At 41.1% G+C, this 23,415-nt stretch overlaps 1 protein-coding gene across 6 annotated transcripts in view; it reads right to left on the reverse strand.

The window, feature by feature from the left end:
* Window positions 1–23,415, reverse strand: part of PARD3 (par-3 family cell polarity regulator) — a 527,255-nt gene that overhangs the window by 313,937 nt on the left and 189,903 nt on the right. For all 6 annotated transcript variants that reach the window (XM_081931474.1, XM_081931473.1, XM_081931472.1 and 3 more), the window contains one exon: window positions 474–652. In XM_081931474.1, the coding sequence (XP_081787600.1) occupies window positions 474–652 (179 nt within the window). The remainder of the gene's footprint in view (window positions 1–473; window positions 653–23,415) is intronic.

The following is a 23,415-nucleotide window of genomic DNA, read 5'->3' on the forward strand; positions in this document are numbered from 1 at the left end:
TGTGAGAACTGGGGGAGAAGTACAGTGGGGACTTTTAGCAGTGTACACCAAGCATGCGGCTTGTTCACATTAAACCCACAGTTTTGTTTTAAACTATGGTTTAATGAGATGAGTAAACTGGGTTAGAATATTTTGTCATTTCCTTCTAATGAAAGGGCCTGTGCATGTGCATACTTCAAGGAAGTAAAAAAAAATATAATGTGTAAAAATGCCTGTCTGTAGTAATGTTATTTGTGCAACACCACAGTCAACTTGGTTGACAGAACATCATGAACAGTCACGTCTATGTGTATTTTTATACTTCTTAAAGCCAATTTAAAATTTAAACAACTTTATAACAAATTTTAAATTTGGCATCAAAGTTTTAGTTGTTTTTAATGCTTCTTGAAGTTTGGGTTTCCAAATAAAGCAATAATGCTGAGCCATTGAGTAGTGTCTTCTTCAAATGTTTGTGATGGGGGAAAATATAGTACCTTTCTTTCATGACTCCTTGGGCCACCAGTTGTATTTTGCTTGAGGAAGCCTGCTGTTGTGGACCATCTGGTGGGGTTTTTCCGTGAAGGCTCTTCTGCAGTAAAATTGTTCTCACTGACTGATGTTGAGAGACCAACTAACGCAGGATCACTACTGCGGCGTACATGAAGAGGCATATCTGAAGAGATAAAAAGGACACAAAAATCATATGTAGCTGACGTCCTTAATCTTTCTGCATTAAGTGTGGAAATTATAAACACACTCACTGTGAAACTAAATTGCTGAGTATATCCAAAACCAGCATGATGGTATGGACTCCAATGAGTTATCTGCCATGATCAACTGACATGACAGAAGGACAACTTGTATTAAGCATCCATGATGGATGCCTATCCAGCTTTCTTTGAAGCAGCAACATGAAATTTTGTTTCTTTCCCATACCAATCATTATCAAGTCTCAACAGCCCTTCTAGTGAAGATACCATAAATATTTCCTTTCCTTGTAAGTAATGATTAATAGCATAATTTATCTGGAATACTGTGAAGATCCTGAGTAATCCTTTCTCTCCCTTCAAAACAAAACAAACACCACACAGTCCAGACTTCCATGCCATTTTGCTAGCACACAGAGGACCTGCTTCCTAGCAGAGGCTGTCAATATAGGGGAGGAGAAGATATTGTGTCCCTTCTCCCCCATGAATTTATTGCAACACTGCCCAAACTGAACATATTAAATTATAAAAATATTAAATTTCTTGTTTGTAGATGAAGGGTATCATCATGAACATTTGCATACTAACAGACAGTGGCCTCTTTCATATGATTGCATAAGCAGCATTTAGGTGATAGAAAATGAATCGCAGTACAGCTCACATGTTCTCCCTCCTCTTTCAACAGGAAAGCATCTGTTTTCACTTCAGAGCAAATCACAGCTCCACACTGCATATGAACTTGCTGAACTGTGGTTTGTTCTGACCTAGAGATGGTTAACCTGTGCCCCTTAGAGGGATTGTTGGACTTCAACTCCCATCAGCCTCAGCCAGCTTACCCAGTTATGAAGGATAATAGAAGTCTAGCAATACTGAGAGAACCACACATTCTTAATCCCTGTTTTATTAAAATTTAGTTTAAACTAACCCAGATTATACTCTGGTTTTATGTTCTGGCTTGTTAACTAGTTTTAACACTGCACAGGTTGCTGACACATATATTTGATGGAGGAGGAGGCTTTTCCTATACAGGAGCAACAGTTGACCAGCCTGTTCTTCATGCTCCTTTTATACATTGCTCCTTTTTATGCATTTAGATATCTTGATCAAGATTGAAAGACGTGTTGTGGTTGGCACAGAACCAAAAGAGCACCATGGTTCCAAACATAAAGGTTTATATAGTTTAAGGATATTGCTATGTTGAATATTTGTTTAGCAGCATGATTTCCTGCCTTTAAACCTCTTTGGCATCAAGCAGCACCCAGGAGAACCCCAAAGTAGCAAGTTCTCAAGCATGGTATCCAGGAAACAGGAAAAATAAGTAAAAATGAAAAATGCATTTCATTTTCATTAGGCTATCTATTTTCCCTGTTTAAATACCACACATTTTTATTACATTCCAATACGCTCAACAAAGAAAACACACTGGAAGAGATATGTTCGGCACTAATGAGGCAAAATGTAATATAAAAACAAAGCAAAAATAATTAGAAACATATATCAAGAAGAATCTATTATTTCTTACATAATAATAGTACACAGTTTATGTGCTTCGGTGAGGCTTTCAAGCATATTAAGCAGTCTTACAAATTGCCAGGGCCAAATTCAGACCTTAAGTCTATGTTCTCAAACCCAGCTGATGGAATTGGGGGAATAGGCTGAGGCTAGCGTGTAAAAAAAACAAAACCCACCACCACAGCTTTTGGCAGCAAATATAGTAAGATACTTATATGCAGCATGAAAAATGCCTGCTTCTGTCTGTGCTGAGATTACTGTCAATCAGTTTCACTGAGCGACTAGAATTTTGACCAATCTTATTTATATATATTTTTCTCACTAGAGAATTTTGACCAATCTCATTCATACACACACACACACACACACACACACCACTTACTAGGAAGCCCCAAACACTAAGATAATTGGAAGCCCCAAACACTAAGATAAGATAATAAGATAACACTTCCTGATAATTGTGGCTGATGTGTGGTTGACCACTCATTTTCTAGCTCTATCATCTTATTTTCAGAAGGGATGACCAAAACTGAGCACAATAACACAAGTTATACCATACAAGCCATTTTACTTAAAATATTTTCTCTAATAATCCCAGACACAGAATAGGCCCATTTCACTGCTGCTGCTCACCAAGCTGACATATCCTTTGAGCTATCCACCATTGCCAGTTCTCTTTCCTGCATAGTCAAAAGTCTAAGACAGCATATATGCTTTAATTAGGTGTTTGTAGAGAGATCCACAGTTCAAAGCCAATCTAAGTTTGCATCCTCCAAGCGCGCTCTCTCTCTCTCTCTCTCTCTCTCTCTCTCTCTCTCTCTCTCTCTGTGTGTGTGTGTGTGTGTAGTTGTATGAAAAGGGATTCCCAAATTTTAATATGTATCAGAAGAAATCAAAAATAATGAAGCCAGTAATAATACATTCACTGATTAGCTTGCAATTTCCAAAATCTCATCATAAATTCCTCAACCCAGAAGTCAGTATAATGAGATGCCTAAATACTACTTCTATGCTTCTTTTCATGTGCCCCGTCCCCCTCCCAAAAGATTTACATGCAGGGCTAATGAGAAGACATGACATGAAACTTCAGTCTACTGCCAGCATGAAGTCTTTCCACAGGATGAATCTATATTCAAATGTCAATGATTAGTGCTAATATCCATACTTTACCAACAAGAGTCAATCAGGATGCCTAATTGCTTAAACATATCCAAAATGCATTTCAGCATTAAAAGGGGGGGTATTACTATTAGCATTTGCTTAAGGCCAGAATCAGAGATATATGTACAAAACACACAAAATACTCCACCGAAACTGATCTGACATATTCATCTCGTCCAGCCTCTAATTAATCATCAGCATTGTTTTGCTTTGTAGTCATTAAGCTCCCCTCCCTCTCCCAACCACATACAAGTCTCCCTACCCACCTGGGACAACATACAAATAAGAATGGAACTGTGAACATTTTTTCCTAATATAAGTTTGTTAGGTATAATGTCCTAGTTTACTTAATTTAGAGATTTCAGAATTATATCCCTGTTAGAAAAATCAAAGGGAAAAGAGCTTAAATAATTAAAACACCAGACGAAAGCATGTGTAGGCCCAGTGCGGTGTCACAAATTCCTGGATGATGGCAGATAGTGTTTGATGTCTAATGTTGCTTTGAAGAGTGGATAAATCAGCAATGAACTCTAATCACAAGGCTTCAAATTCTCTGTGGCACTAATGCACTGTAAATATTGATTTGCTTCTGGAGCTAAGGTGCATTTTAAATAAGCACTAGAAATAGGAAATCTAACAAGACATTGCACAATAATTTTTCACGAAGTCAAAGAAGCAGAGGAGAGAAATATCATAAAGATGTGCAGAAACTTAAGTACCGTATTTTTCGCTCTATAGGACCAGTTTGGGGGGGGGGAGGAAACCAGAAGAAAAAAATTCTGAATCCCAGAAGCCAGAACAGCAAGAGCGATCTGTCTTCTGGGATAGCCTCTTGTTGTTCTGGCTTCTGGGATAGCCGCTGGGATAACTGGTCTAGCTTTGTGTGAAGCCTCCGCAGGGCATGGGGTGCCTTCATCCCTGTGCCCTGCGGAGGCTTCACGGGGCTATCCAAAATCCAGAATAGCTAGAGGGAGCGCTGTGCAGCGCTTCCTCTAGCTGTTCTAGCTTCGTGCGAAGCCTCCCCAGGGTAGCGGGGTGCCTTCATCCCCGTGCCCTGCGGAGGCTTCTGGGACAGCCCACAGCCCACGAAGCCTCCGGAGGGCAGCAGAATGAAGGCACCCCGCTGCCCTGGGAGGCTTTGTGCAGCTAACCCCGAAGCTAGAATAGCGAGACGGAGTGCTACGCAGCGCTCCCTCTCCCTGTTCTGGCTTCTCGCTTAGCCGCGCAGCCTGCATTCGCTCCATAAGACACACATTTTCCCTTACTTTTTAGGAGGGAAAAGGTGCGTCTTATAGAGCGAAAAATACGGTAGCTACGAAAACATATTTATTGCTATCAACTCAACAGTATTTAGATAAACGAAATATGAGAAGGAAATTTTGTGTGCCTGAACAGAAGAGCAGGTTTCTGATTAAGTAAGCTATTACCTGTGGTTAAAACCTCAAAGGATAATAGGATTTGCAAGATAACAAAGTGGAGATAGTGACTAGAAATAATTTCACAGTAGCAAGTTGAATGGTAGTAATAAGAAGTGTGCTTTTGCATGAACATGCATCTACCTTCCAGTACTTGTGGTGGGTTGAACTGAATTCTATCTTGGAAAATAAATCCCGTTTGACCTCAGCTGAACTACTACTAACACTTCCTTTCCCATTCCTACGCTTCATTGTAATTATCTTATATTTCTTATATTCTGCCCTTATATCTTGCCCTTATCAGAGCCAAGGGAGATTAACGACAATGGTACAGCATTAAAACAAAGTAAAAGCACAACAAAGTACTACAGAAAGAAACCACATTTATATTATACAAATCTGAGTACAAATGATATATCATTGAGGGCCACACACCTGTCAGGACAAATAGGTCTCAAGTTCCTATCAGAATGCATACAACAGGTGGGACAGTATGATCTCAGTAGGGAAGAACCCAGAAAAACTCTGCCATATGGAATAGTGAGGATGCAATGGAGACATCAAAGTGCATGTGCGGGTATACCTAATTCTTAATCCTGGCAATTACCTATAGATACTAGAGTTAGGTGCTATGGAGATGTTCAGAGAAAAGTGTCGAAGATCTGTTTGTTTGTTTGTTTGTTTGTTTGTTTGTTTGTTTGTTTGTTTAAGCTGAAGCATGTGGCAGAATGCTTTACAAATAAAGAAATAGATGGATGGGCAAACACTTCCATAAGGATGCCACTTAATTTGGTATACTCTCAATGAAAGAGCAGTAACTTCACTGGGTGGTATTTATTTTTTAGTGGAAATGGAAGAAATGTTTTTAAGGTGAGCAACAGAATTTAATCCTAAATATCCAAATTCAACCATGTTTTTGGCTTGGCTAAGCCACAAATATAGATCCCAACCACCTCTTTATAAGCCTTTCTTGCTTTGCCTCAGCTGCCAAATATTCAACAGCTGAATTTGCAGGCATTTAGCTGGTTTGTCTTCTCTGCCCACCACTCCCCATTTCAAATTTCAGCCATATAACTCTGACAACCAAGCAAATCAAATTCCATGCAACAGCAGTTTCCTAGGTAACCAAGCACAGACACCAACTGTGCAAAGGAAAAGCATGAAGAACCTGCCGTGTCCGACCAGGGTGTTAAACAAAACAGGTATATATAAATCGCTGAGAATACTGTTGATGTTGATGCTGGCCATTCTACAGTGCATAACGTTTGGGGTTTTATACATTCATACTTCTCAATATAGTCCTAGCCATCCACAAATGCAACTATTGCTAATGGCGATGTTTGGTCTGATGTCAGAGCACATAAGCTATAGACACAAATTATGGCACCCTCTAGGTAGGATTGGGAAACCTGTGGCACTCCAGGTGTTGCTGGACTGCAACTCTCATAATCCCTGAGCCATTGGCCATGCTGGCTGGGACTAATGGGAGCTGGAATATGACAAATTCTGGTGGTCCAGAGCCTCCTCATCCCTACAACACCCATGAATCCAGCTGAAGTATGCAGGATCCTTCCTCCCAACAGTCCAGCTTGGTTTGGCAACTAAGTTCTCTCACATTCAAATCATTGGAAGTTAGTGTTTCAATGGAACGATATTCCTACGTCAGACATTTTTGGTTTGCAGTATTTGCCTTTTGTTGCATTGCTGTACACATATGTCTGTGTGAGAGAGCAGGAGGTAGAAAGAGACATTTAGCAGGACTCAACTACTTAAAATAATTTAATGCTGTTCTTAACTTTGTCATAGAATTACCCAGATGTTTTAGTTTGCTGGTCTCCATAACATGAATAAGCCTATTTACCAGATGCAGATGAAAATGTATATACTTCACAAACAAAACACATTTTAATTTTAGGAGACCACAAAAGAAATGAGGTTTTTACCTTTTTGGAATATATACCTGTGCAGCATTTAGTCTACAAACCTTCTTTCAAATCTTTTAATAGGAAAAGTATCTACACAGCAGATCAAACAAGAGAGCTGCCTATGAAAGAAATACAGACATCTCTTAGCCTAGTGAAGTAGTTACTGTAACTCGCCTGAGAAAGCAATAGATTTAACAGTGCAAGTCTGAAACCCAATAGTTAACATTACAGTTTATAAAGATTCCTGATGCTACAGATACCCCTGTCCAGCCTACTGATTTTTTCAATTTGTGTATTCAAATGAAGCTGACATTAGGGGACAGGATTGTACAGATGCAGGGGAATATTCTACTACGGGAACTTTAAAATCAGAGAATGCCTGTATTTCTAAACTGAAGAGAGTGTGAGTGTGAGTCTGTGGGGGAGGGGTGTTTAATAAACTAGATTAAGAAACACTTTGGAAAAACATTGCTAATCAGAATAGGCAATGCAGGAATAAATGGACCAATTCTGACTCAGTATAGGACAACTTTATACATTTACTGTTCCTTTGTATTCATGGGTGTAAAACACTGGGAATGACATCTCGTCTTGGAAAGTTTAACATCTACCACCACCTCATCATCTTGCAAAGAAAGGCAAGTAGCCTCACCTCACCCACTCTCAATCAAGTCCAGGTAAGCAACAGCCAGGTCACAATTTTAAGAACAGCAGAAACAGCTAAGAAATGAGAAGGGAGAAGAGGAGTTCAGGGATTTAAAAAGAATAATAATATAAGTTGTGTGCCTTTGGTGCTCAATCTGATTCTTTTACATGGTTCTGTACGTATTGTGGTATTTTATGCATTGTGACTTGCTGTTATTTTTATTGATCATTGTTTAGTAATTATTTATTGTAATTGCTAAGAGTGAATTTTTAATTATTATTTGCTGGTATTTTGAGAATTAATTTTATTGTGTACTATCATATTAAAATGAATTACTGAATATTACTTTGATATTTTATTTATTTTAAAGCTTGCAAGCCATCTTGTGTATCGTAATACAGAAAGACAGTATACAAATCAAAAGTGAAATGAAATGAACATAGACTTCTGTGAGGCAGCCCTGTTTAGGGAAGTTTTTAATGACTGATGTTTTAATGTATTTTTAATCTTTTGTTGGAAGCTGCCCAGAGTGGCTAGGGATGGGCGGAGTATAAATAATAATAATTTGTTGTTGTTGTTGTTGTTGTTGTTAAACAAGGTATAAACTGTATCCCTCAATATATTCCTCAGAGTGGTTGTGAAGCCAAGTAGCTGAAAACCAAACTCCCTCCCCCACATTTTTGACTCCCTAGAAATATGCAAAAGTGACTGCAAAACAACTAACCCAAAAGGCAAATGTACATAGTAAAAAAATGGTGTTTTGAAGAATTTTAAGGATATGATTAATGTGTACTTCCCGCCTCCCTTTCCCAACTGTTTTCTTTTTTAAAAAATTCAGGGTGAGGGGAGGAGAACATTCATTATCTACTAGTCACACTCAACACAGTTTCAGATCAGAAGCCAAACACTGGGTATCATCTGACAGTTTTAAGCCTGTATAGTAGACATGGGGAAACTTTCTTTCTACAATTGATTTTGTTTTCATAGAAACCTACCAAAAGGAAATGCCTTAGAAGCCTTAGAAGCCTCACATTTCAGACACCAAAGAGCGTTCAGACCCATGCCTAGGGATGTGGGTAGAATGTTAATTTGGTAAGCTAAATTTCACATAATGTGGGGAGAGTGGCGCCTTACAAATGTGAAATCTGACTATCTGGAAGACAGGGTGAGTCAAATCCTCCCTGTAAACTTTTATCCCAGGACGAATTTCCACAAAGCAATGTGGTGGGTAAATTGGATTAAAAGATTGAATTTATGTTTGTTATGACCTTAAACAGAAGAATTGACTTCCTGACTCAAACATTTCATTTTGTTTCCAGCAGTGGCTATGCTGGAAGCTCAGAGATGAGGCATGAAGTAGAAGACATGAAAATACCTACTGAGCCAGACAATCAATGCAGCTCAGTAATATACACATGAGCATTCTACATCCTGGTGCTCCCAGATGCTGTTGGGCTACAACATTCATCAGCCCATGCCAGCATGGACAATGGACAGGGATGATGGGTGCTAGTGCCCAAAACATCTGGAAAGCATCAGGTTGGAGAAAGCTGATTTACACTGGCTAGCAGCAGCTCACTCGGCTTGCAGTGCAGAAAGATGGCATGAATTAAATAGAGGATCTCTTGCATGCAACTGAGCTACAGCCTTTCCCTTAGGCCATGAGCCAAGTGGAGAAACCATAAACCAGCCTCCTCCAAGCTGGCACCCTCCAGATGTTGTGGACTATAACTCCCACATGCCCCAGCCTCCATGCCCAATGCCCATGTATTATGAGAGGTATAGTCCACCACATCTGGAGGGTACCACATTGGCTATACATGCCTTGCACCTTCCTCTGGCCTTTATAGCCAGCATCTGGGGCAAAAGATGTATATTTCTCTTCCTACACCTCCTCCAACTGCTCAGACCCCTCCCCATCCTCCAACTATGGCTCCTATCTTGCAGGAAGCATGAACTCCATAAATTGCTACCCCCTTCCTCTGGATCAGCCTCTGCTACCACTTCCATTCACTCCTCAGAACCCTGCTAGTTCCTGGTTTACACTAACTGGTTTATTATTAGTTCCCAATTTAATCAACTTTGGTAAGTTTGCACTATGGTTTAACAAGAAGCAAAGATCAGAAGATCAGATTTTAAAAAGCTCACCAGTGTACAATAGAAGGGAAACAAATTTCTAGTATTGTGCATATCCACACATCTCACTGCTACACAGCATTCATGAATAGGAAATGAATGCACGCAGGTTCATAAGTGTTTGACAATTCCTATTCTAAAGAGTTCACTAGAAACTTTTAAGAGGAGAATCTCTAATTCCCTTAAATTACTGATAATGGCCCAAGCAAATGGAGAACAATTATGATGAAAATTGAATGTTACCCAAATTCCAATTTGTTGTGCCTCCTGAATTAATACTTTGTGCCTATTCCTAGTCTCCTGCAGTATAAACTAAATGCTGCCCCAAGCCATTTCTTTATTTATGCAGCTTCCAAATAATGCTCATTATCACTATAATAATCATATCCCCTTGTATCAGGTCTGTATGCACCACTTTGCATTTAATAAACAAACTTAAAATTATTAGTTGCATTTATTATTCAAAACAGTATTGGTATGAAAATTAGGTAACAAAGTTAATGCCCAGCCCACTAGTGCAATCTGCAAATTGTACAGAAATGGCAATAAAATCTGAGTGTGTTGGTGGATAGGGAATTCAGATTGTCTGCCATGACAGTCTATCAAGAGTTCTTCTCACTTCGGGGAAAACATGAGATTCTGGTGTGTTTTTTGTTTTTGTTTTAAAGGTAGACTATGCAACCATGCAGGTGTGGTATAAATCCCCTGTTTTAAAACTATTATGTTTACATACATTACTCTTTATAAAAAAAAATCTGCCCATTCCTTCAATAGGGGAACAAGGCAGCCTAACAATATGAAAGCCAGCCCATGTTCCTCCAACCCATAACTACAAGCTGGAGTCAAGGAATTTTTTAGAGAGAAGCAGGGTGGTACTGAGAATGGTGGAATTACAATTTTGTAAGTTAAAAGTTTTAAAAAATCTGGAGACTGTGGACGTATGAATAGCCTTAGGCCCATCTAGTCCTGCAGCCTCTTCTCACAGTGGACAACCAGATGTCAACCGGAAGCCCACAAATAAATACATCAGTGCAACAAAACTCTCCCCACTTGTGATTCCCAGCAATTGGTAAGCAAGGATATTGACTCTAACAATGGAGGTAGAACATTGTCATTCTGGCTATTAGGCATTGGCAACCTTATCCTCCATGAGTTTGCCTAGCCCAGTTTTAAAGTCATTCAAGTATGTGGCTATCGCTACATCTTGAGGGAGTGAATTCCAGTTTAATAATGGGCTGCGTGAATAACTTTCTTTTGTATGTCCTGAACAGGGAATGAAATGGATGGATAGAAGATTGAATAAAGCAATAGGAGAGACTAGACACTATGCTGGGACAGTGAAAAGATCCACTGCAATAAAGAGTGTATGGGGTGTTAAGGGAGGGGTATTATCTCTGGTGGAGGATTTGCCTTGCTCCTTCTGGGGTAGTCTGCCTACCTTTGGTCACCACCCTGTTCTCAGCTCTCACCTGTGGCTCCTAGAAGCTGTCAGCATGTGGAAGTGACCATACCCCAAGAACAGCCTCAATTGGCCAGCAAAACCAGGTGAGGTTAGCCAATGGGTATCAAACCCTCATTCAGTTAGGGACTTCCTCTGCATGCAAAGACAGGCTCTGATGGATTGAATTACTGACAGGTGGCACTTTTTAGTGCTTTAGTCTCCCACTAAGTTGTCTCTAAACCACTATTATTTGCAGCAGACATACAAATAATCAGTCTTAAATGTGCATTAAGCTTAGAAAACCCCAATTTTCTCACAGACAACTGGCAAATACCATGAAAGGCAAAACTTGTCACATTTATTTTTCTGTGAAATATTCACTTGCATTCTAATTGGGAGTGCCCATGTAAATGACATGAAAAATTGTTTGTAGCCAGCCGTCAACAAGAAAAAAAGGGAGGGTGCCTGGCAGAGGGCAAGGGAAATGCGTAGTTGTTTATGAGTGCATGTCATCCCCTAATAAATACTAATGCTCTGCAGTTGGCCCCCTTGAGTAGAAAAATAATGTTGATGTTGGGGTCTAGAATTGCAGCTTTCAACATGCCCACATAGGAAGCTGCCTTGTAACTGGAGAGGATTATTTATCCATCTAATTCACTGCTGCCTTTTCTGTATTTAAGTAGCTCTTCTGGGTCTTATGCCCCTGTCTTTCCTATCACTTGCCACCTGAGCCTTTTAACAGGGAATGCCAGAGATTGAATCTAGGACAAAGCATGCACTCTGCCACAAAGCTATGGTCTGTCCTGCTGATGTTATGATGCTTATTGACTGCACATTTTCCTTCATCAGAAATAGATCAGAGTTCTATTAAAGAGCTGTCATCATCCCCAGCAGCTTAGGCTAAAGGTTAGCTGCTCTGCTTTTGGGACATAGCTTATAATAAGAAGAATAATCGGATGCCTTCACCTGACCCACCTGCAACAAAACATGTCTCTCCTGTATCGCTCTTTATAGCCACTGCAGGCACTGTAACTTTCCAATAGTTTGACTTCGCTCCACAGGCACACTCTTCCATTGTCTCCCGAGAGAGATGGATGACAGCACAGTACAATAAGAACATAAGAAGTGCTAATGGCCCATCTAGTCCAGCATCTACCATTGCTAATGGGCATTGATTACTTATTACTTATGTATCCTTGACCCTAAAGTTCCAGGGCAGGTGACAGCAATTTAAAATACAGTTTAAAATTAATTACAATCACAAGAATAGGGCAGCCAGAGTAAGGAGGTGGTCAAAGGCCAGGGTAAAGAAGTGGGACTTTAGTATACAATGGTAACTGTATAGTGAAGATGCCAGACTCTTAATAAATATATCACACAGATTATAACCATGTCTTCATTGCTAGTTGGCCTCCTCCTGTCTCAAGAGACAATGGAGTGTGTCTCTGGATGCAAGCCTGGGCAGTGTATATGGAGGTCCTGGGCTGCACAGATGACAAGATCCCCCTCTCGGCCTCACTAATGTGGTCCAAAGGAAAGCAGAGCAATATGTTTGTTATAAAATATTACAAGAACAACAACAATATTTTTTAATTTATTTAATAAAGTTTTGCACCACTTAGAATCATAGAATTGTAGAGTTGGAAGGGACAATGAGGGTCATCTAGTCCCTACAACGCAGGAATCTTTTTGCCCAATGTGGGGCTCGAACCCACAACTTTGTGTCTCATGCTCTACCGACTGAACTATCCTGCAGGCTCACTTGATTGTTTTTTTAAAAAACCCAAAAACCTCAAAGCAGTTTAAAAATAGAATATGAATACCAAACTTCTGTGGAACGAAGAAGGGAGAGACTACTGCCTTTGAGTCTTGCTTTGGGGCTTCCCAGAGGTACTGTGATTGGTCACTGGAAAATGGAATGCTGGATTACATGGGCGCTTGGTCTGAACCAGAAGGACTGTGATGTAGAGGATGCCCACTAAATCTTAGGGCTTCTGCTGCAGCACAATAAAAGAAGCCATCCCTGAAGTATGATAGCAATGCATCTAAAAGAACATGTCACAGCAATATAAGCAACAACTTAGACCAACAGGTAATTTCAGTTCCAAATAACTACTGCTTTTGCAATTAATGCACGGATAAAATGTATGCTAGAGTACACCTTAGCGAAAATTAAGTTTAGTGCAGAATTCAATTTTCTTTTTGGAACCCAAAATCTAGGCCAATCACAGCATAAATATAAGCACTGCATGAAATTAGGCCAATTTAAATGCATGTATGCAAATGCTAGCATTGTTCAACTAATTAAGGCAGTCCAGTTGCACTTTTTAAAAAGAGGGATTGAAATTATTTTATTGAGAACATGAGTTTCTGTAGACAATTACCAACTTCATGAGATACTAGAATGAAACTCATTTATTGCCTAATTATCTAAACACTTCTAACTAAATTTCATGAACTAGTGTAAAGCATTTGATGAAATATTTCCCACTTGTTTAAACTACAATTTATTACATTGAAAGACAACTCCAATGAAATGGATGCTTTCTAGGGTTGCCACCTTTGGTCAGGCAAAATAAAGGAGAGGTTGGGCAAAATATGTGTCAGGTCAGGGGAGAATTAGGGGGCAAAAAATTCCTTTATCTGGTGCAAAAAATGACTTCAAAGCAAGCCATTACATGGTGTTTACAATGGGGAAAAACAGGCCCATGGAACACAGAGACACCCGTTTCTCACCATTACCGACTGCACACAGGACTCTTCCCCCCCCCCACTGCTCTCCACCAGGGCTGTGCAAACCCCCTCGCTTGCTCTCCAACCCACCCACCACCCTCCCTGCCCACGCAAAACCCACGACTCCACTGAAGCTATAATTTTGATGTATGCTATTTTTGCTTTTATGCTGCTCCACTAGTTTTTAAGTATTAAACATGTCTAATAGGTCTGTGGCTACAATGCTTGGATTGTTAATGTTGTATTTTGATTTTGTTTCATCATGAGCCAACTTGAAAGGATTTTGGTACTAAAAAGCAGCATAAAAACCACTGTAGTAATTAATAAAAAAAAATAAAATGGACCCAACTCTCTGACCTGGTAAGGAAACCTACTAGGTTAAAGCTTTAGCTTGAGCCCACTGAATACTACTGGGTTGGTGTTGAGGTAAATTCCCAAAATCTTAATTTGCCATACTTCATGGGCCTGTCTCTCTAAACTCCATAACTGCTTCATATCTCAATGGATAAAATAAAAAGTGGGGTGGTGGATAATCCTGCCAAAGGAAAGCAAAAAGCTAATTCTCAGCTAGAGGACATAAAATCCAGCATATAGAATATTGCAGTACTGTACAAGACAGTAAATCATACATTTTCGCATCTAGAAAGCTAAATCATGGAAGCTGACAGTTAAAGCTGTTTAATGCATTACATATATCAAAGCTCAACAGCAAAGAGTTTAATAGTAAACCTGACCCACATAAAGAAATGCAAGTTCTGCCTGCAATCATCAAAATGAGAGATAAGTGAGCTCCCCCAGGCTCAATTTGGATTGGGATTGGCAACTGCAGAGAATGCTCAGAAAAAAGGTTATTTTTCCTGAGAATTTAAAATTTGCTGGGCTGATGTGAGTCCCAAACCTCCTAGCCCATGAGCTTCCTTCGACTTGTCATTAATGGCAGTGATAGTTGCCATGGCCATGGCAGTGGAAACGGACACCACTCTCCTTTCTTAAATTTTACCTCTCTAGAGTCAATTTGAGAAGCAAGCATGTACCCATCCCTAGTGAACTCAATGTACAAAAAGAGTTAAATCTGTATCTTTTCTCTCTTTAACGGTTTTCCTGCTTCTTACAGAAAGAGACACCTCAAAGCAGCTTACAAGCCAAACATTGACACATTAAAGTATGTGTGCATTCCACAACAAATCCCTAGAAAGTAAAACATCCAATAACTATATAAAAACATGCCTAAAATAAATTTGTGCGAGAAGATTAAACACTGGGGACCTTTCAAGGAGGCCTTGCAAAGCTGAAATTCAGCCAGCAAGGAAGCTCTGTATCAAGACATCAGTGGTTTTATACTTCGCAGCCTGAAGACACAGTGGGTAGGACTTACCTTAATGTTTGTGCTCATGACAAACTGTTGTTATAAAATTATTAATAGTAATATCATTTATGTGTTGCTTTCCCCAAAAAAGCTATCAAAGGAACCTCCACATCTAATATATAATCATGATCATCGTTATTATACATTAATACCCTATCTTCCGAGTGGAACACAAGTACCTAGGGACCCTAGGTGGTCTCCCATCTAGGTACCGACCAGGCCTGCTTAGCTTCAAAGTTGCTGTGCAATGTGCTTTTAGATAATAACCCTGGATCCAGCCTAGGACCACATTAACCTATCTTTGTCACAAACATGTCACAAATACTGGGCCAGTAGCTCTTCCTGAGTCACGCTGCTTCCATTTCAAGATGGACAGGGATTACTTACTTAGAAATATCTTGCCACTTTTGGGGGATGGAGAGAAGGGGAGAAAAGATAAAAAAGCAAACTCAAAATGGGATTCCAAAGCAATTTCTCACACTAAAGGGAAATGAAAAATAAATACAGTCGAGATAGATAAACAAAAAAAAAATTCTTATCAAGAGCTGCAAAAAGGAGCGATTTTTATCTGCTGGGCTTCGGTGCTTACAAAATTGCGCATGAGAGAGGCTAGCAGAAATTGTCATCACCAGTTAAAGGTGGTAGGAAAGCACCTGGCTTTATTTTAAAAGAAAGTGAATTTATGGAGAAGGTAAGGAGGTACATGACCTACTAAATTAAATGCTAAATTTCTGGGGAACTGTTTCTGGCATGTGATTCATATGACAAGATGCAGTTTTCCCTCTCCTGCTTTTGGGAGGGTGGGTGTTACTTTTCACGGAAGAGGCTAACACAGACGGCTCCCTGGATAACTCAGGGAAAAGAAACAGCTGTGCTCCAGCCCTAGTTTGTTATCTGCTTCAACTCTCCCTTGATGAGACAGCACCACAGGGTGTATCCACAGATGAAATCTCTCGGCCCACCTACTCACGCTTCTCTGGTCTCAAGGGGATGACATCTGTTTGTGAAGAAGAGAACAACACAAGCCGCCTGCTGTGGGTGGTTCCTTTTCAGCTTCATCAACACCTCAGGCGAATGGTCTCTGTGGGGCTTCACATGACCATCGAACTCATAGAAGCTGCTTAGAATTAAGCTTTTCCCATGCCACTGCTAATGGCAAACATAAAACAAAACAAAACCCAGTAGCGTTGCAGTGATGTGCAAAATCCCCACTATTCAGTGCAGCCTGAACACAAGCACAAGGCTAGGGTCAAGGAGCTGGCACACTTAGGAAATTCAAGCCCAAGTATTGGTGTGAATTGGCCAGTCCTCCTTCAGAAAGCCAGTCAGCCACAGACGTCAAGATAAGACACCCGCTAAGTCTACTCTGGAGAGACAATTTAGTACTGTTTATTTAGTTAGTTGATTTATATCCTGCTTTCTGGCTAGTGTCCCCAAAGAACCTCATGACATTTTGAAAACACAACAGATACTTGAAGAACCACGTGCTCACAAAACTAAGCATGGAAGCAGGAGATGGCAACAGTTGCTCCTTCACTCAGGGCAAATGGTGTCACAGTTGACCTTGTGCTGAGGAGGCAGCACTCTGGCTGGAGCAGACCCTGATGCCTGCCTCACTTGTTCTCTACTTCCCTCATACAGAGCAGATTGCGTCCATTACCCTTGCGGGGCAGAGGGAACAGTCTGACTGGAGTAGACCCCCTGATGTTGTCTTTGCCTGCCTGCCTGACTCTCTTCTTCCTTCCCCATTAAGATACTATGCTGTATACTGTCAGGTCTGCATTTTTTTTTGGTACAGAAAGTATTGGTTTAAAGTGTAGAGATCTTTCCTATTCTAATTAATTCAAAAAGGTTCTGGAGGCTTCTCTGTGTTATACAAGCTGGTGCAAGTTGGAAGTTTCTAGCTGACAAGTAAATTTTCTATTCTGCCTGGAAACAGGCAGAAGGTTCCTGATGTCTGGGTTATTTCTTCAGAGAAGCTGAACAGCTGGTTCAAACTGGTTCTGTTATCTCTTTCTATAGGTCATGGTGTCCTATAATAATAGGCCAGAAGGAGCCTGGTTTTCACTTTCTGTCTCTCTTTCCTTCTAGAGTGGTGTTCTGTACATACTATGTTTAAGTGTTAAGGTTTTAATCTTGTAAATTTAAGTTAAGTTTGCCACAACTGGATTTCTTATAGACTGTGCCAATCCAGAAAAGTTGGATTTGTGACCATTATGCTCATTTGCCTTCAGTAAACTCTGCTGAATGAAGCTGTTTGCCTCAGAGTTATTTTTTGGGGAACCCTGCTAACTATACATCAAGGTCTGCTCTGGATCAATATGGAGCAAAACCACGACATGATGTAGATCATACAGTACTGAACTTGTGTGAAACCCAGGATCAAATCACCACTCAGATATCCACAGGATTTTGTTGTTGGGGGATGCCAAGCAAAACTATGAAAGGGGGAGCAGGCTAGTTTCTCATAAAGAAGGAAGAGGAGGGGGAGGCCAGTACATTTTGCTCCTACAAATGCTAAAATCATACTTTTTAATGGTTCACTGGAGGGGGGGTGTCTGCCCCTTGCCCCCACCTCAATGTCTCTGGCTGACTTAGGAACAGAGGAAGCTGCCTTGCACTGCGTCAGATCCACTGGTTCATCTAGCTCAATACTGGAGGTGGCTTTCCATGGTTTCAGGTAGGGCTCTCTCACAGGCCTACCTAGAGGTGCCAAGGATTGAAACTGTGGACTTCTGCATGCAAAGCAGATAATCTACAACTGAGCTTTGACCCCAGCTACTATCTCTCACGTTTAGCCAATCTCACAATCCTAATGGGGGTGGGGGGAGTGTTGAAATCTTGGACATCCCATCTCCTAGAAGGAAGGACAGGGTAAAATTGTAACATGTTCCATTACCGGTATCTAAACTTTCTACTGGACTTTGAATGTGTGCCTTTTGAAACAGCACTCAATCTGACAATTTTTGAAATAAAATTGGTAAGGGCAAGTGACAAAGTACTGTTTTTTTCTCTCTATAAGAGGCACCAGACCATAAGACGCACCTAGTTTTTGGAGGAGGAAAACAAGAAAAAAAAATATTCTGAATCCCAGAAGCCAGAACAGCGAGAGGGATTGCTGTGCAGTGATCCCTCTCGCTGTTCTGGCTTCAGCGAAAGCAACGCAAAGCCTCTTCAGGGCAGCAGGAGGAAGGCTCCCCCTGCCCTGAACAGGCTTTGCGTGGCTATCCCAGAAGCCAGAACAGCCAGAACAGCAAGAGGGATCGCTGCACAGCAACCCCTCTTGCTGTTCTGGCTTCAGCAATAGCTGCGCAGCCTGCATTCGCTCCATAACACACACACATTTCCCCCTTACTTTTTAGGAGGGGAAAAAGTGCATCTTATAGAGCAAAAAGTACGGTAGATCCAGGCCAGGCTGAGGAAGAATTTGGCATATCAGGTACAGACAATATGGCAATGCATGAAAAGAGCCAGGGTAGAACCACTTGTGCAACGGTAGGGCCATAATGGGATATAAGAAGAGCCTGCTGGATCAGGCCCATGGTCCATCTAGTCTGGCATCCTGTTCTCACAGTGGTCAACTCTTTGTCTGTGGGAAACCCACAAGCAGGATTCAAGCACTAGAGTCGCCTCCCCTCCCATGGTTTCCAGCAACTGTTATTCAGAAGCATTATTGTCTCCAACTGCAGAAGCAGAGTACAGCCATCAAGCAGAGTAGTTGCTTTGTAGTATCACACAGTTGGAAAGGGTGATGAGGGTCATTTAGTCCAACCCCTGGTCTGATGGTATATGGCCAGGGATGGGTCAATAAATAAAATTTTGGGCTGGCTCTGAAGTTTACTAACCTTTTAGACCACCAAAATCAGAGCGCAAACATTTTCCAGTACTGTAGTGATTTAAGACTTAAAAAAAGAATGGAAGAAAGAAAGAAAGAAAGAAAGAAAGAAAGAAAGAAAGAAAGAAAGAAAGAAAGAAAGAAAAGAAAAGATAATAATAATAATAATAATAATAATAATAATAATAATTATTATTATTATTATTATTATTTATTATTTATACCCCGCCCATCTGGTTGGGCCTCCCCAGCCACTCTGGGCGGCTTCCATAAAAACCAAAAATACAGTAAAATCACACGTTAAAAACTTCCCTGAACAGGGCTGCCTTAAGATGTCTTCTAAATGTCAGGTAGTTGTTTATTGCTTTGACATCTGCTGGAAGGGCGTTCCACAGGGTGGGCGCCACTACCGAGAAGGCCCTCTGCCTGGTTCCCTGTAGCTTTGCTTCTCGCAATGAGGGAACCGCCAGAAGGCCCTCGGCGCTGGACCTCAGCGTCCGGGCAGAATGATGGGGGTGGAGATGCTCCTTCAGGTATACTGGACCGAGGCCGTTTAGGGCTTTAAAGGTCAGCACCAACACTTTGAATTGTGCTCGGAAACATACTGGGAGCCAATGTAGGTCTTTCAAGACCGGTGTTATATGGTCTCGGCGGCCGCTCCCAGTCACCAGTCTAGCTGCCGCATTCTGGATTAGTTGTAGTTTCCGAGTCACCTTCAAAGGTAGCCCCACGTAGAGTGCATTGCAGTAGTCCAAGCGGGAGATAATCAGAGCATGCACCACTCTGGCGAGACAGTCCGCAGGCAGATAGGGTCTCAGCCTACGTACCAGATGGAGCTGGTAAACAGCTGCCTTGGACACAGATTTAACCTGTGCCTCCATGGACAGCTGTGAGTCCAAAATGACTCCCAGGCTGCGCACCTGGTCCTTCAGGGGCACAGTTACCCCATTCAGGACCAGGGAATCCTCCACACCTGCCCGCCTCCTGTCCCCCAGAAACAGTACTTCTGTCTTGTCAGGATTCAACCTCAATCTGTTAGCCGCCATCCATCCTCCAACCGCCTCCAGACACTCACACAGGACCTTCACTGCCCTCACTGGTTCTGATTTAAAGGAGAGGTAGAGCTGGGTATCATCTGCATACTGATGAACACCCAGCCCAAACCTCCTGATGATCTCAGGAGAAAAGAAAAGAAAAGAAAAGAAAAGAAAAGAAAAGAAAAGAAAAGAAAAGAAAAGAAAAAGGCATTTACTGGTGGGGGATAAGCACAGAGATATTTTAGTTACACATTTTATCTCTTATGTTTTAATATAAGGATGATCTGAAGATTGAATGAGTTGTTTTATATTCCCTTGCTATTTTTTAAAGCTGCCCAGTTTCTTCACTTCTAAATATACATAAACTCTTAATGAGGAAGGAAGGACAGACATTTCTAAACCACTTCAAATGTTTTAAAGCTTGCACAGCTACATATTTAGGAGAAAAGCTCTTGTTTGCTATCTGATGGCAAGCGATCACATTTATAGTATTTAAATTCAGTCCTCTGAAACAAACAAGTTGGTTCACAGGCAGTGCCGCTGCGGCTGAACTGTCATTGCCTGACATCCTGTCTTATCTGCCAAATTGCTCATTAGGTTTGGCAATTTTCACCTGCGCCTCCAGTTTCTACATTTCAGCAGGGAATAAGCATCAGTTTGCTTCAACCCATCTTCCATAGCAAGCTCCCTATGTACATCTTCTGTAAAGTACACAGATACCCACTTAGTAATAATAAAAAATGCACTTTTATCTAGTACACAGTTACTCTAAACTAAATAAATGCAGCAGCAGAAAATTTAGTTTAGGTAATATTTTATATAAAAATAGATGTTAAAAACAAGGAGATAAGAAACTTTTAAAAAAGGAAGGAAGGAAGGAAGACTTGTAGTGTTTCTATACAGAATAGCACAAAGACTTTATTCCCCAGTATTATTCTTGATTTGTTGCTAAAATCCAATCTAAGCCATCTCTCCATGCACACAGTACATGGTTATTGCAGAGAATGCATGGTTTTATGTCTTGTGCATAGGGGGTAATGGCAGTCCAGATGCATATTACTTTCTCAGCTGGAGCTGATCTAGCTAACCTTTTCCTTTCTAGGGAAGGTGGTACAATTTAAACACAAACCAAAAAAGTGGCGGGGGGGAACAAGGCAACCTGAACAAAGGAAGATGAAAATCTCAGCAGATCATTCAGCCTTAGCTTAATACGCCTAGACAGTGCGTCGAAACAGAGGCTGCTCTGTTACCCCTCAGATGCATGCAAACAGCAGAACAAAATGTAGGCTTTGCCACATGAGCTGCATTGTCAAAAGGTGTAGCCCATTTGGTACTTAGAAAAAGCATACTCAGGGCAGGCGGAGGCGGGTGGGGGAATAATAAAATTGCAAAGCACCAAAGGAGAAAAAGAGAAATATCCACAACTGCTACCAAACAATTTCAGATGGAATACTGTTTTTCATTTGGTAGAAGTAAAATATTCACCACCAACCCTACAATTAGTTGGAAAATTACAATAATTACAGCAATTTTGCATCCCATCTCCAATCTAATTAATAGATATATGATCTTGTCAACATGTAATAATCAGGATCTGCAACTACCATGAAACTGGATGGGTTTTATGAGCTGAATAGAAGCTGAACAGTATAAGAAGGTAATTATTTGAAATCCTGAGAATACCATTTGTATGCCATGCTTCACTTCACAAGTTAAAAAGGAAATACAATAGGGATATTATTTCTATTTTCAAAGTATATTTAAATCAGGTATTTGAAATCGGTTTGCTTTAATGTCAAATCACGTTGCTGGTATGGCTCCAATTACCCACAGGGTGCAGCATCCCGAAGAACAAAAAATATTCCACAAAGAAAGGAAAGAAATTCTTTTAAGTTGTACACAGAACATTGCTTTTGGTTTTCTAGGATATCTGTGCCAAAATATTTCGCACATTTCTTCCCTGAACAGAAATGTCATGCAAATACATTGACTAAGTTGGTCTCTTTAAACAGTTTTCCTCAATGTGCTACATTTTCAATATAGAGGACAAGCAGTAGATGCACATGACAGTTAATTGGGATGAAGGTTCAAACCTAGAAAAGACTATAAAAAGTCTGGCTTAACCCTAGCCTAATCCCTCAACTGTAAGGCAGATCCATGGACCCACAATTTGGTAAAGGAACAACCTAAGCTATCCACATCAGAGTACAGTGGTACCTCGGGTTAAGTACTTAATTTGTTCCGGAGGTCCGTTCTTAACCTGAAACTGTTCTTAACCTGAAGCACCACTTTAGCTAATGGGGCCTCCTGCTGCCGCCGTGCTGCCAGAGCCCGATTTCTGTTCTTATCCTGAAGCAAAGTTCTTAACCTAAAGCACTATTTTTGGGTTAGCGGAGTGTGTAACCTGAAGCGTATGTAACCTGAAGCGTATGTAACCCAAGGTACCACTGTATGTCACAAATAGTGAGTGCCCCCTTTGTGCAATTTTAGAGGTGGGATCATCTTTAAGTATAGTCCTGATTGCGGGCAGGCCCCCAGGCCGGTCCCCCCCCCCCAGCATGGGCGAAGCAATGCCGTCATGCCAGGGTGGCACTACAATCACCCCAGCTTCTTGGCCAATCACTTTTGTGTGGGGTGATCGTGGGGGGATATAAAAGTGGCAGTGTGACGTGTGTTAGACACCTGCTTTATACTGCCAAACACCCACCCACCTGCCCTTTATTTTAGATGTCCTCTGGCCTTCTTTGGACTTTGGTTGGTCACCTGTCTTGGGACGGGGGCCAGGTACGAATTTTTCCATTTGGAAGATTGGCACTGGCCATTTTGTTTTCGCCTACCTCTTAGCAATCGTCACAACTTTGTAAGGTTTGGTGGTTAGGCATTGGCTCATTGATTTGTGGGGGAGGGGAGGTCAGCCGTTGCCTGCCCCTCCATTTACCAGGGGTATTCCGTTAAAGGAATCCAGGGACTGGATCCTTTCCAAAGTCTGCTTGAGGGGCTAGGGCCATTTCAGGCGTCTGGGGACACTGAGGAGAGCTACAGGCGGGTTCCCTCAATGTGGCTTCCTCTTTGGGTGGTTTACCCTTACTGACTTCCTGTGAAGGGGGCAGGAGTCCCTTTGCCAATGCCTAAGCCAATACCTCTCACATTTCTGTAATCAATAAAGTTGTGGCCTAAAATTTGCCCAATAACCTTAAACCAAAATTCTGTGTCAGTGTGATTTTTATTCTGGTTTGGGGGCCTTGCCACGCAACAGCCTTCCCCAACAAGATGTTTTGGACTACAGTTCCCATCATTCCCAATTACTGGCCATGCTTGCAGAAGGCTGTTCTAGAGATATCTATTTCATCACTGCCAGAAATAGAATGATAAACTAAATGGACTTTGGTGTGATCCAGTAAGAAGTTCTTAGCATTTTGAGTTGACTAAGAGGTGGACAAGTTCCTTCCTCTCATGTTTTAATCAATGTAACATGAACAGTTTTATTCGCTGAATGATAACACTTAGGAAAGTCAATGGAGA

Source organism: Podarcis melisellensis (assembly GCF_964234715.1).
Source record: "Podarcis melisellensis genome assembly, chromosome: 12".
Taxonomy (NCBI): Eukaryota; Metazoa; Chordata; class Lepidosauria; order Squamata; family Lacertidae; genus Podarcis; species Podarcis melisellensis.